Source organism: Aquila chrysaetos, chromosome 1 (assembly GCF_900496995.4).
Source record: "Aquila chrysaetos chrysaetos chromosome 1, bAquChr1.4, whole genome shotgun sequence".
Taxonomy (NCBI): domain Eukaryota; kingdom Metazoa; phylum Chordata; class Aves; order Accipitriformes; family Accipitridae; genus Aquila; species Aquila chrysaetos.
This window is the reverse complement of record NC_044004.1, coordinates 13,658,725-13,671,446: the sequence shown is the minus strand read 5'-3', so window position 1 is coordinate 13,671,446 and position 12,722 is coordinate 13,658,725. Positions and strand designations below refer to the sequence as shown.

Genomic DNA, 12,722 nt, shown 5'->3' with positions numbered 1-12,722 from the left:
TCCCCTCCCTCTTTTGTTCTGCCTCGCCCGGCGGCCGAGCCTCCCCGGGCCCTGCTCCTCGGGAGGGCGGCACCGCCGCCCCCGGCCCCCGACCCCCGGCCCCGCCAGCGCCGGGGCAAGCCTCCCCCCGCGCCGGCCCTCCCTTCCCCGCCCCGACCCACCGCCGCCGGCCCCAGGCCGGTGAGAGAGCACGCAGCGCCGAGCCCCGGCTGCGCGGAGGGCGAGGAAAGGGAAAAAATAAACAATGAAAAAAAAAAATAGAAAATAAAATACGAATTTAAAATGAAAGAATATCACTCCCAGCCCGGAGCTCCAGCAGGAGGAGGGCAGGGCACCGGCGCCCGCACCCGCCCAGCCCCGGGGAAGCTCGGCCGCGGCCCCGCAGCCCGGCGGGCTCCCCGCCGCCATCCGCGGGGCACTGCGCGGCCGCGGCCGCTGCGCTCCCGCCTCACGCCCTTCCCCGCCCCGCTAACAAAGGAGCGAGGGCAGCGGCTCGCTGCGCGCCGGGATCCGCTTACCGTTATGTGGGGGATGCTCTTCTTGCCCTGGTAAGACATGTCGGCTCTCGCTAGCGCCGGGCGCACGCAACACACCCCGAGGAGCGAGCCGAGCCCGACGGAAAAATATCGGCGGTAATAAGAGGAATAATAATTCAGAGCCCGGTCGGGTGATGGGGCGGGGCGGGGGCGACCCGGCAGAGCTGCGTAATGGAGGCAAAGTTTCCTCGCCCAGAGGAAGGGGAGCCCGGCAAACCCGGCACCTTTTTTTCCGGCTGCAATAAAACAGGGACGCGGCTCCCGGGGGGGTCGGCGAGCGCTGCCTCTCCCGGCGGCAGCAGCGCCCTCCCGGCTGCAGGTCGGAGCAGGATTCGCTCAGCTCAACCCAGGAAGCGTTTCCTTTCCTCCTGTCCCCCACCCCTACCCCCTCGGCCCCCCTTCCCAGCCCATCAATCCAGCCGGAGCCTCCCTCCCGCCCGCACCGGCGCTGGGAAACGCCGCCCTCCCGGCTCCGCCACCGCCCCGCTCGCACGCTGAGGTCACCGGCGGGGTCCCACGCGTGGGCTCCCGCGGGGCGGGGACCGGGGCGGGGGGTCGGGGGGTAGCCCCCGGGCGTGGGTCCTCCCGCGCAGCACATGGCAATGGCACTGCCTGCTCTCTCCCCATAGCACTGCCCCCGATGGCGCTGCCTTGCTGCATCCCCACGGCACTGCCCTGCTCCGACCTCACGGTTCTGCCTGCTCTGTTCGTATGGCACTGCCCTGCTCTGTCCCCACGGCACTGACCCCGATGGCACTGCCCTGCTCTGTCCCCATAGCACTGCCCTGCTCTGTCCCCATGGCACTGACCCCGATGGCACTGCCTTGCTCTGTCCCCATAGCACTGCCCTGCTCTCTCCCCACGGCACTGACCCCGATGGCACTGCCCTGCTCTGTCCCCATAGCACTGCCCTGCTCCGTCCCCATGGCACTGACCCCGACGGCACTGCCAGCTCTGTCCCACCAATGGCTCTGACCCCAACAGCACTGACCTGCTCTACCCTCCTTGTCACTGTCCCAGTGGCACTCCCTGCTCTGCCTAGTCCCCAGGGAGGGCCTGGGGGCTGGCACAGCACAGCACAGCACAGCCCGGCCAGGCCAGGTAGGTGCTATGCCAGCAGCTGCTGGAGAGGAAAAGTGGCTAATTGAAACCTTTCCATCTTTTCTGACTCACAGAGTGCTGCCCTCCACCCACAGTGCTTGATCAAGGTTCCATGAACAACTGCAGGAAGGGTAAAAGGCACTGCAATGCTGTGCCCAAGTTAATCCCCCCGACGAGCAGCCAGGGGCTCTTGGCGCACACACCCCTGCAACACACACACAAATACAAGGCATTTCCCACCCAGGCCACATCCCTGACACATCTGCCCCGAAATCACCATTTGGAGCTTGCAAAAAGCTCTGGCCACTGCTGCGCAGCGGTCAAGCACGTGGCTGCTGCTTACAGTGCACCTTCCTAAGCCAGTGACCAAAGACTTTACCCCCAACCTCCTCCTCACCCCCCCAAGTCCAACCTGGAGCCAGATAACTTTGGAAGCACGGCGAGATCCGGGGAGGCAGCATGAAATGTGTTCACTACCCTAAGTCCCAGGCTGAACTGGGAAGCAGGGAAGATGGAGAGGAGGCACCAGGGATGTCCCAGAAGATGGGGGCTGTTCAGGGTGTGCCGTACCCTCCCACTGCCCTGGGGTCCTGATGGAAAAGACATAGGGGTTCAGGTGAGCTGGGAAAGGGAAGACTGCACTGCAGCTGGCAGCCTCTGAAGGCAACCCTGAGGTCATTGCAGTGAAGCGGCACCATTGCAGTCTCAGTGTCCCACCAAGCCCTGCCTGCTCGCTCCAGTGTCCCACTGCAGCGGGCACCCACCGGGCTGCACAGGAGGCTATGTGGCACCTGCACTCAGCCCCCTGACCAGAGAGGAAGGACCTGTGCCCCATTCATGCTCAAACTGAAGAGAGGGAGAGAAGAGTGGAAACTCTCAGCTTAGCCTGTGGAAAGAGTGGAGCATGGACAGGCCATACAGCCTCCGGGCTGGGTGCTAAGGGACAGGGTGCATCTATGCAGGGCCATGACCGCAAGGCCGCATTTCTTTCTAAGAGGAAATCAATGACAGCCCGGGTTCCCAGGAGAGCCAGCCCCCCGGGTCTGCCTCCAGCCTGCGTGCCACACACAGGGGTAGGATGGAGAAGCGCAGCTGGCAGAGGCTAGCCAGCCCCACCGGCCTCACTTTTTCCTTAAGTCTAGAATATGAGTGCAGGTTGCAGCCCCAGAGGTGGAGAACCCCCGGGCAAAGGTTCCGGCTGATCCTCCCGCCTTACGCGCTCCCTGCCGGGGAGACAATGAAGGCGCATGGGGAGCCGGGGGGGGAGCCAGGGGCAGAGCCGGGGCCGGGGCAGAGCCGGGGTCTGTGCCTGGGACAGGCTCCCGGGAGTTTTTCCCGGCGAGCCCAGAAGTGCAGCGGGGGCTGCTTTGTTCCGGAGGGCGGCGGGGAGGCGCCGAGGGGGCCCGGGTCGCCCTCCAGCCCACCCGGCACGGGCAGCGTTTTAACGGCAGGAAGGGAAACTCATCGCCATCACTTACAAAGGAAAACGATTTCGGGGGTCGCCCCCCCCCCCCCCGCCCCCACTAAGCTCAGGCGAGTGAGATAGTTTAGGGGCCAGCCGGGCTTTTCCGATAGCATCACCGTGCCGGGGAGGAGGGGTCCGTGCCTCCCCGACCTTCCGTGCCGAAACTCCCCCGCGAAGGCGGCCCCCGTCCCCCCGCGCCGGCGAGCGGGGCTCTGCGGCACGGCTCGGCACGGCTCGGCATGGCACGGCTCGGCTCGGCTCGGCATGGCACAGCTCGGCACGGCTCACCCGGCGAGCGGGGGCGGCGGCTCCCGCCCCCCGGCCCGGGGCCCCGCTCACCTGCCCATTGTCCTGGCCCTGCAGCAGCTCTTTCCCCACGGGGTATCTGATCTCCACGCCCGGGGTCTTGTCCTCCCGGTCTCCCGGGGAGCTGATGACGGAGCCGGAGACCTCGCTGATGTCGCTGGCGGTCTCGCTGTAGTTGTCCCCTCCGTCCAGCATGTCGTGCCGACTGCCGCTCCGCGGGGTCCGGGACCCCTTCTTCCCCACGCTGTAGGCGTCGAAGTCGATGGTTTTGTTCTCGTAGGCCCCCTCCACGGAGGCGAACATCCCCCCGTATTTCTGCCGCGGCGTCTGGGCTGTCGTACCCGGCCTAGCTAGATACACAGGCAGGTCATCTTCTTTATTCCAGTTCCTCTTTCTCTCGGCCATTCTCGCTGTCCGGATCTCTCCCTCCCTCCCTCTCTCTCTGCCTCCCACTTCTCTGCACCTTCTACTACCGGGATAGGCTGCTAGTGACCATAAAAATGAATGGATGGATGCAGCAGTGGCGGAGCTGGGTTGGCTGGTGGGATCTTTCCCTTAGGGAGATGCAAGCGTTAACTTCCCTCCCCCCACCCACCCCCTGGGAAAAAAAAAAAAGGGGGGGGGAAAGAAAAAGAAAAATAAGAGAGAAAGAGAGAGAAAGAAATAAATCCAAGCGGGATTTAAAAATAGCCGTGTTAGTAAAGAGCACGTGAAAATAAAGTACAAAGAGCGGAGAGGAGAGGGTGGCAGAGGCAGGTGATTGGAAAGCCCTTGACGAATAGGAAGAGCAGCAGCAATTCCCAGAGCAAGGACCGCAGTGCACACGCTCCCCCGGTATAAAGAATGATCCGGGGGGCGGGAGGCAGGGGGAGGAGGGAGCCCGCTGCATGCACACACAGCCGGTGCAAACAGGGTCCTTCCCGGCGGGCGGACGCCAGTCACCTGCTGCTACGTGGCTTCAGGGGGGGGAAAAAAAAAAAGAAAAGAGGAGGAAAAAAAAATAAAAGCCCCAAATCTCCCCAGCCCCCCCGAGCGAGCCGGAGGGAGTTTCTCCCACTTTGCACACTCACATTCCCCCCGCCTCCCTCCGCAGGAGGAGGCTGCGGCGGTGCCCGGGCGGGAGGGGGGGGGGCGGACGGGCGGGGGGCGCGGCCGCGGCAGCCCGCGGTGCGGGGTGGGGGCGGGCCGGTTCCGCGCTGCCCCCCCGCCGCTCGGGGTCGGTCGGCGGCCGCAGGGGGAGCGGCGGCGAGAGGCGGAGGGGTGGCCGGGGTCGGGGGGAGGAAGCACAACCAGTCCCAGGCCCCCGGGGCGGGGGGGGGGAGGGTGGGGGGTGGGCTGGCGCTGCCCTCTCCCTGCCGCAGCAGCTGGTGGCCGGGGCGGGGGGGGATGTGCCGGCGGCCCCGCTCCGCCCCGCCCCGCCGCCCCCGGCCGCCGCCCTCCCGCCAAGGCGGCGCTGAGAGGGCGTCCGACCCCGCAGCGCGCCGCGCAGGCAGCGGGCACGGCGGCGGCGGCGGCGGCCGGCCCTGACACGGAAGTGATCGCGCCGAGCGCTGCCTGCGCCGCCGGCTCCGCCACCGGGGATGGGGCGCCGGGGGCGCGGGGGGGGGGACGGACACGGCGGCTCCGCGGAGTCTGCAGCCCGCGGAGCCCGGAGTGCCCGCGGAGCAGGGGGTGCCCGGCCCGCCGCCCCGCCGAGCCCCGCGGAAGGCCGGCGGAACCCCCAGCGGAGCGGAGCGGAGCGGAGCGGAGCGGAGCGGCGCGGCGGGAGCGCGGCCCGCCCCCGCGGAGCTGTCCCTTCAGCACCCCGGGCGGCGTCCCCGGGCGGGCAGCCCCGGCCGGCTCTTGCCGGGCTTTCGCTTCGGCAGAGGAGAGGCGACCCAGGGACCCTGCTGCGGAGGGCTTCCTTTCGCTGTGAGGGATGCCGGGTCCCAAAATCGAGGAGGGTTTGTTTAAAGCCGGAGGGGTGCAAGAATGTGTTACCCTCAACTCTCTGCACAGCCCACTTCTGAAAGCCCGTCTTTACACCTCTACCTGCCTTATAACACCGGAGGAGATCATCCACCGAAACCCCACGACCTTGGTCACTCCCCTCCCGCACACGCAGCAGGTCTCAGACAATTCTGACAGGCTTTGAATACACCAGCAGTTACGTAAGGGACATTTTCTATTGCTCTCAAGTAATACATTGGAACAAACTGGTCTGAGATTGATTAAATGACTAAGCACATTTGAAGCAGTGGATCAATCACAAGACCCGTTTTCTGCTCACGTACAACATGGTTATGGCATTTGAATACAAGCCCAGCCACACTGAACCATCGTCTATGGCCCACAGGCATGCCCGGTGGTCCCAGCACGAGAAAAATCACAAGTTATAAATTAATCAGGAAAAGTGGGGGGTTAAAGACAGAGGCCCCTGGGATTTCATCACAAGCAAGTCCAGACAACCATCTTTCTCATTAACAACTACCCATGGACCAAAACAGTGTGAAAAAGCGGTGATGTAACATACCTGAGCATTGCCAAAACACATCAAAGGAAAATATCTTTCTTTTCTGCATTTGTTATCATGTGGCGGTACCTGCTGTCTTGAATGCCCTGTGTGTGCATTCAACACTGTGTGTGTTGTTTACACGAGGGCAGTTAGGAAATTAGTCAAAAGTTCACCGATCATTGGTTACTAACACACTTATTTTAGTAGTTGCAGCATCGTGACTGACATTTCTGAGCATATATTGTCCAGGATTCCACAGCTCACTTAATGAACCGTGCTACCACATTAACACATTAATATCCTATGGAGGTTTCAGTGGTGTGTGAAAAAAAATAGGTATAGCTTGTAGGACAGTGCTTTGTTGCTTCCTTAAATTCTTCTCTTATATGTGGGCAAATATTGATTTTTTGCTCCTGATGGTAACATTGAGATTTATTGATCATGTTGGGGAAGAAAAAAGTCAATTTGTTCCTCCACAGGACACCAAACCTTGACAGTTAGTGAAATATGCAGGTGGTACATGGCCTGTGATGTGTGACCTGCCTGTCTTCGTAAGTATTGGAAAAATTATTCATTTTATGAGATATTTCTTCGCAATCAAGAGATAATTTGAACCTTGTGATGGGTTGACCCTGGCTGGTTGCCAGGTGCCCACCAAAGCCGTTCTATCACTCCCCCTCCTCAGCTGGACAGGGGAGAGAAAATACAACAAAGAGCTTGTGGGTCGAGATAAGGACAGGAGAGAGATCACTCACCACTTACCGTCACGGGCAAAACAGACTCAACTTGGGGAAAATTAACTCACTTTACTACAAATCAACCAGAGCAGAGTAATGAGAAATAAAACCAAATCTCAGAACACCTTCCCTCCACCCCTCCCTTCTTCCCGGGCACAGCTTCACTCCCGGCTTCTCTACCAACCCCCCCAGCGGCACAGGGAGACGGGGATGGGGTTTACGGTCAGTTCATCACACGTTGTTTTCTGCCGCTTCATCCTCCTCAGGGGGAGGACTCCTCACACTCTTCCCTGCTCCAGCGTGGGGTCCCACCCACGGGAGACAGTCCTCCACGAACTTCTCCAACATGGGCCCTTCCCACGGGCTGCAGTTCTTCATGAACTGCTCCAGCATGGGTCCTTTCCACGGCGTGCAGTCCTTCAGGAGCACACTGCTCCAGCGTGGGTCCCCCACCGGGTCACAAGTCCTGCCAGAAAACCTGCTCCGTGGGCTCCTCTCTCCACAGATCCGCAGGTCCTGCCAGAAGCCTGCTCCAGCGCAGGGTTCCCACGGGGTCACAGCCTCCTTTGGGAAACCCACCTGCTCCAGTGTGGGGTCCTCCACGGGCTACAGGTGGATATCTGCTCCACCGTGGACCTCCCTGGGCTGCAGGGGGACAGCCTGCCTCACCATGGTCTTCCCCATGGGCTACAGGGGAATCTCTGCTCCGGCGCCTGGAGCACCTCCTCCCCCTCCTTCTTCACTGACCTTGGTGTCCGCAGGGTTGTTTCTCTTACATGTTCTCACTCCTCTCTCCGGCTGCCGAATCCCGCCCGTCCCAACTTTTTCCTTCTTAAAAATGTTATCACAGAGGCGTTACCACTATCACTGATTGGCTCGGCCTTGGCCGGCGGCGGGTCCGTCTTAGAGCCAGCTGGTATTGGCTCTCTCTCTCGAACATAGGGGAAGCTTCCAGCAACTTCTTACAGAAGCCACCCTTGTAACACCCCCCCCTGCTACCAAAACCTTGCCACACAAAACCAATACAAACCTCCAGAAAAAAACTTCTGCTGGTCCCGTAGTATGTTGTACTTAGTGCATGCGTCTGCTAAATGAAGAGTGTCTTTTATTTAACATCCATAAGGCTAAAAAAGATGGACTCTGTTTACACTTGGGATCTAGTTAGATAATATAGTTCAAGTTTCCAGAACTGCTCAGTTTTTTTGAAATAACAAAGATTAATGCTGGGTTTTTTCAGTGTTAAGCTAGGACATTAATCTTAATGGTGATACATAAGGAGACCACAAGACTCAGAGAACATGTCAAATCAGTGCTTTAGAAAACAGCATTAAACTTTCAAGTTAGAAATGAGCATAAAATCATATGAGAGTCTTTGCTTTAAAATGGATTTTTTTTCATATTGTAGGCTCAGGTGTCCCGCTTCCTGAGCAGCGATCCAGCCCGTAGTATTCTGCTAATTCATATTAATTCTGCTAAATCAGCAAAAGCTGAATGGCAGCTCCTCCACGAAGAGGAACAAGAGCGCAGGCCTAACAGTTTCCTTACCCTGTTAGAAGACCAGGTGGCCCCTTCCTCAAAATGGAGACTTCCTGGGTTGCTATCCACGGGTACAGCTGTATTTACAACTATATTTCAGAAGCTCAGCCACCATTTTAGAGTCAAAATAATTGAAATTATAAAGGTTTTAATTTAAAATATGCATACATTTAATATACAAAATTATACAAATTATACATTTAACTAACATAGAAAAATACATCTTGTTAACAAGATAAAATGTCAACATATCTTACATAATTTAAGTGAGAGTTACAAATCTGTGATAATCATCAAGTAGACTTTGTGACTTCATTACAATTCTGTGTCCTCCTTAGTTACACTGAAAATTAATACATATGTACAGTTGATATCCATGACAAATGTCTTAGAGTGGAAATCTTTGCTGAAAAGTTATCCAGAAGGTTTTAATGGAACAGATTAAAACAAGAATGGCTTCTCTCATACTATTGAAACTTCTCACTTAGCCGAGACCAATTTGACACCCAGTTACAGGGTGGTCATGGGTTGGAGTTTACATTTTTTGCATTTATTTACAAACACCCCTCCCTCCCCAGTCTAGCTGGTACATCTGCTTAATAAGTATCACACCATAAACCCCAGCCTTTTTGTGCATTCTTTGGCACCTCTTTAAATGGATCCCAATTTGTGGCCCTAAACAACTGCTCTTCATGACTTCTGGTCACCATCCCACTGTTGGCTGTGCAAAAGAGTTAAATAGCTGCACAGCACTAGAACTCAAAAGGCAAGATCTCCATACGTTGTTGATCCCAGATTACTCATTAATACTTCAGGAGGTGGGGAAATATCTTTGTTTCAGTCAAACAAATGTGTGCATTAAGTCTTAGCTCCTTATTTAATTTACACAGTTTCTTTTTCCAAGTTTCAAACAAAAGACAGAAGTGTAATTTATAAACAAGCTATAAAAATCTGTTCCATGCTGGGTCTTGTCTTACATACTGCGAGCCATGTAATGATTTTCTTTTAACTATTTACATATTCTTTAAAACTTGCTTGTCATCACGGGGAGCAAAATAGAAGACCACCACCACTCTGATTTTCAGGCCTTCATTTTTCCCCCCCCCCTTTTTTTTTTTTTTTTGTAGTTCTCTACCAACAAATTGGTCTTAATTCCTAAAAGATAAAATTTACTCATGAACTAAAATCTTTTTCAACTTTTCCTAAGATCTGTTTAGGACCATCAGTGAGTACATGAATCGCCTCACACAGGCCTTTTTTGCACAGGAGTGGTTTTCACCTGTTAACTACATTTTCCCTCTTTTTAAAAAAGACCACAATTCAGAGAGTAGAGAAATGTAGGTTTTGGTCATCGGTTAGTGCACACTGCGCAGTAACCTTTCACATTGGAATTTACATTTGCATATTCATATTCCCATAGCAAGAGTCTATGTTACATAGAGAAACAATAGTGACCAGAGATTTATACCACAGATCCCATCAACTCCAAATCAAGGCAGGTCTCCACAACTACTAATCTCTCTTTTCCTCTTCTGTGTGCATAGACAATGTTAAAGAGAGCACAATGCTTAAGTATCTATCATATGTGAGCATTTCTTAAGCCAAGTAGAAGCAAGCATGAAATCTTGGTCCCAGGGAAGCCAGTGGAAATTTGCCAGTCACTTCAGTGGTACAATCATTTCATCCAGTACATTTAAATTTTCTCCTTTTTTCTTTTCTTTTCTTTTTTTTTTTTTTTTTTTTTTTTTGGCTTTACCTGCAACTTGCAACTTTCCTAGTATGCATGGATCCCAATGGTAGAACTTAAGTTAGCTATATTTTTAATTCACATCCTATATAAGAAACAGTATACTCTCTTTCCCAACATTTGTGCGGGGACAAAAATTCCTGTCCATAATCCCATGGCTACTGATTTCTAATGCAAATATGTTTGGAGCCAAAGGCACAATATATTTTAAAGGAATTCTGCTAAAGCAGGAAAGAGGTTTGAACAAGTTTCTGTAATCCTAAGGTCTGTTCCCCCTCTGCCTCCTTAAGGCACTAAAGGATTTCCAAAGGATTAGTGGCAAAACCCAGCATGCACATGTCCCTCCCTCCCTCCCTCCCTCCACCCCACAACCACAGTAAATTCAAATAATAAAATCCTTCATCTGCAAGTGAGAAATACAGGTAGATTTACGAAACACAGATCAGGGTTTCCACTTGTTAAAAGGCCACAAGGACAAACATCAGCCATGCCTTAGCAGGAGGTTTATCCTGGGAACTCTGCTGTGTATGTGAAATATTTCCTGGCAATTGTATTATTCTGAATGTAACATGATTATCATGCCGGAGTCAATCATTGTACTTCCAGCATCTGCCATCCGTAGTGGTGTGAAGAACAGAATTCAGGATTTAAAGGTTGTGTAAGGGGCTGTGGAAATACTGTAAGCTATATTTTCAATATCCTGCGATGATTTATACAGTAGAGTATACATAAATAAGTGAACTGTCAAAGAAATCATATTTTCCATGTAACATTGCCCATTTTGTCTATTTAGGGTGACAGAAGAAAATTGTATTTACTTACGCAGAACTTAGCAGCATCTCAATTTTGACTGTAAGGAATTTGGTCAAAGCAATATTGTGCATATAAAGCAATCAGAACAAAGTGCCCTATTTTGCATTCTGAGAAAGTTTGACACAAAACAGAGATACACGTAAAGCATCCCCTGGCACATTTACCACAGATAGCACATTAAACAAGTTAACTTCTGCTTAGTGAAAGAAAGCCAAACAGACTCTGTAACAACTAGACAACACCTTTCTCTTCACCGTAAGGCAACTAGAAAATAATAGCTAGGCTCTCTGTCTCAGCTACTAGTCTCACATTAAAAATTGTACTGCTTTCTTACGATAATTTGAGGTAAAGTTGGGATTTTAATTCCTAATCCTCAGCCACATGAAATGCACCCACTGATCTATCAATTTAATTAATAAACAGACTTTTCCAATATCAGTGAAACAATTTTCATATTAGGAGGTGGCAGAATTTAAAGGAGATCAATCTGGTACAAACCACAAAGAATGAAGCATGTCCTACATTCCTTATGCTAATCGTTTTAAAATGAAACCAAAAGACAGAAAGCCTAAGATGTTATAAAATGGACAGGTCCATTATCAACATTTGTAATTTACGGTTGGAGATGACGCATAAAAACTGGGAGAGAGGCATGATGTTTTAGTTCAACACTTAATTCAAAAGTAAGAAGGAAGGTTAAATTGCCTGACTGTTCTGGAAATGATGTATGTTTTCAGGTGGAGAGTATGCAAATGGATAGAAACCTATACATATGTCATTGCTTTATTTTAAGAACTTGCAGTTAAGCTTCAAGTGTTACCATGCCAACGTGTCATCTTGTTACTAATCATAATCTAGAAATGCACATTACATTAATCTGATCTGGGATTCCACAGTTTATTATCCTTCTGCATCTTTTCAAAGGATATCTGGAATTACTGGGCGAGTAAGCATTGTAAAGACAGCACATTCTAGCAGTTAGTTCAATGTTAAAAAAAAAAAAAAAAAGAAATGCGTGTCATAAAACAGTTATCAAAACTGAAAGTGCATTACACTGTAAAGGATAGTTTGAGAGAGCAGTACCCACGGCTGCTCTCATTCAGGTCAACACAAGTATTGCCACTGACTTCAACAGTGCTGTGTGCTTTTAGTTAAAGAAGGAATGGATGGAACCATATGATCCCTTATGCACAAATCTCATGCCTGCATTCATATCTCCCTGCCTTCACAAATGGGTACTCAGACATGAATAGTAGGGGTTATGGGTGGATAAATCTGTATTGTGCAGTGTGGTTGCAAAATGTGTTCGCATCACGTGTACTATTACTAACCAGTGTGCACAAAACCACCTATTTCAGGAAAAGCATGTATGCATGCGAATGCCTTATCTGAAAGTTAAATTCAGTGTGGCCTATTCATGTGGTTGAAATAATCCATCTAGAGTATTAGGACATGGCGCTTTGATGTGCCAAGTGCCTCTCAGTGCACATGAAGTACATTCCCAATTCCTACTTACCCTTGTAAAAATGCAGTTCTGTCTCATTTCCTAAACAGTTTGTACCCTCAAGTACCATGTCCTCAGAAATACTAACCATCCTAACTCAGATCAAAGGCTCTTTCAGGAATGCTCAAAGCCATATGAGGCTGAAGATATATTACATGCCCACACAAGCAGACCCATGAAGACTGAGATCTGTGCTTAACTTGATAATTTCCTTAAAATGCAAATGCTGAGATCCCAAGAAAACAAAACAGAATGAAAACTCAAACCACACACTGGGTTGGCCCGCGTGGCCAGCTTCCACTACAGGAGGTGGCTAAACGTATTAGATAGTAACTCAGGACAACTTCTCAGTTTTTCCCATAATGAAGCAGCTGCAGTCACCACCAGGTCAAAGCACCTTTCATCATTCCTTCAGAGCAGTACTGCTTCTTCTGTGTGACTGATACATTCTTCCCTGGATAAGAGGAAGGAGAAAAAAAAAAG

General features: G+C 52.2%; 2 protein-coding genes across 3 annotated transcripts in view; both read right to left on the bottom strand.

The window, feature by feature from the left end:
- CRMP1 (collapsin response mediator protein 1) overlaps positions 1 to 4,337 on the bottom strand; it is a 52,025-nt gene extending 47,688 nt beyond the window's left edge. The window contains exon 1 of one of the 2 annotated variants that reach the window (XM_030011626.2): positions 3,442 to 4,337. In XM_030011626.2, coding sequence (XP_029867486.1) covers positions 3,442 to 3,813 — 372 coding nt within the window. In that variant the 5' untranslated portion in view covers positions 3,814 to 4,337. Of the gene's footprint in view, positions 1 to 518; positions 888 to 3,441 lie in introns of those variants that run through there. The other variant, XM_030011634.2, reaches the window with a different exon arrangement.
- A 3,984-nt stretch (positions 4,338 to 8,321) lies between these two features.
- Positions 8,322 to 12,722, bottom strand: part of C1H4orf50 (chromosome 1 C4orf50 homolog) — an 84,262-nt gene continuing 79,861 nt past the window's right edge. Inside the window, exon 16 of the mRNA XM_041123147.1 lies at positions 8,322 to 12,693. The gene's annotated coding sequence lies outside the window, so the exon portion shown is untranslated. The remainder of the gene's footprint in view (positions 12,694 to 12,722) is intronic.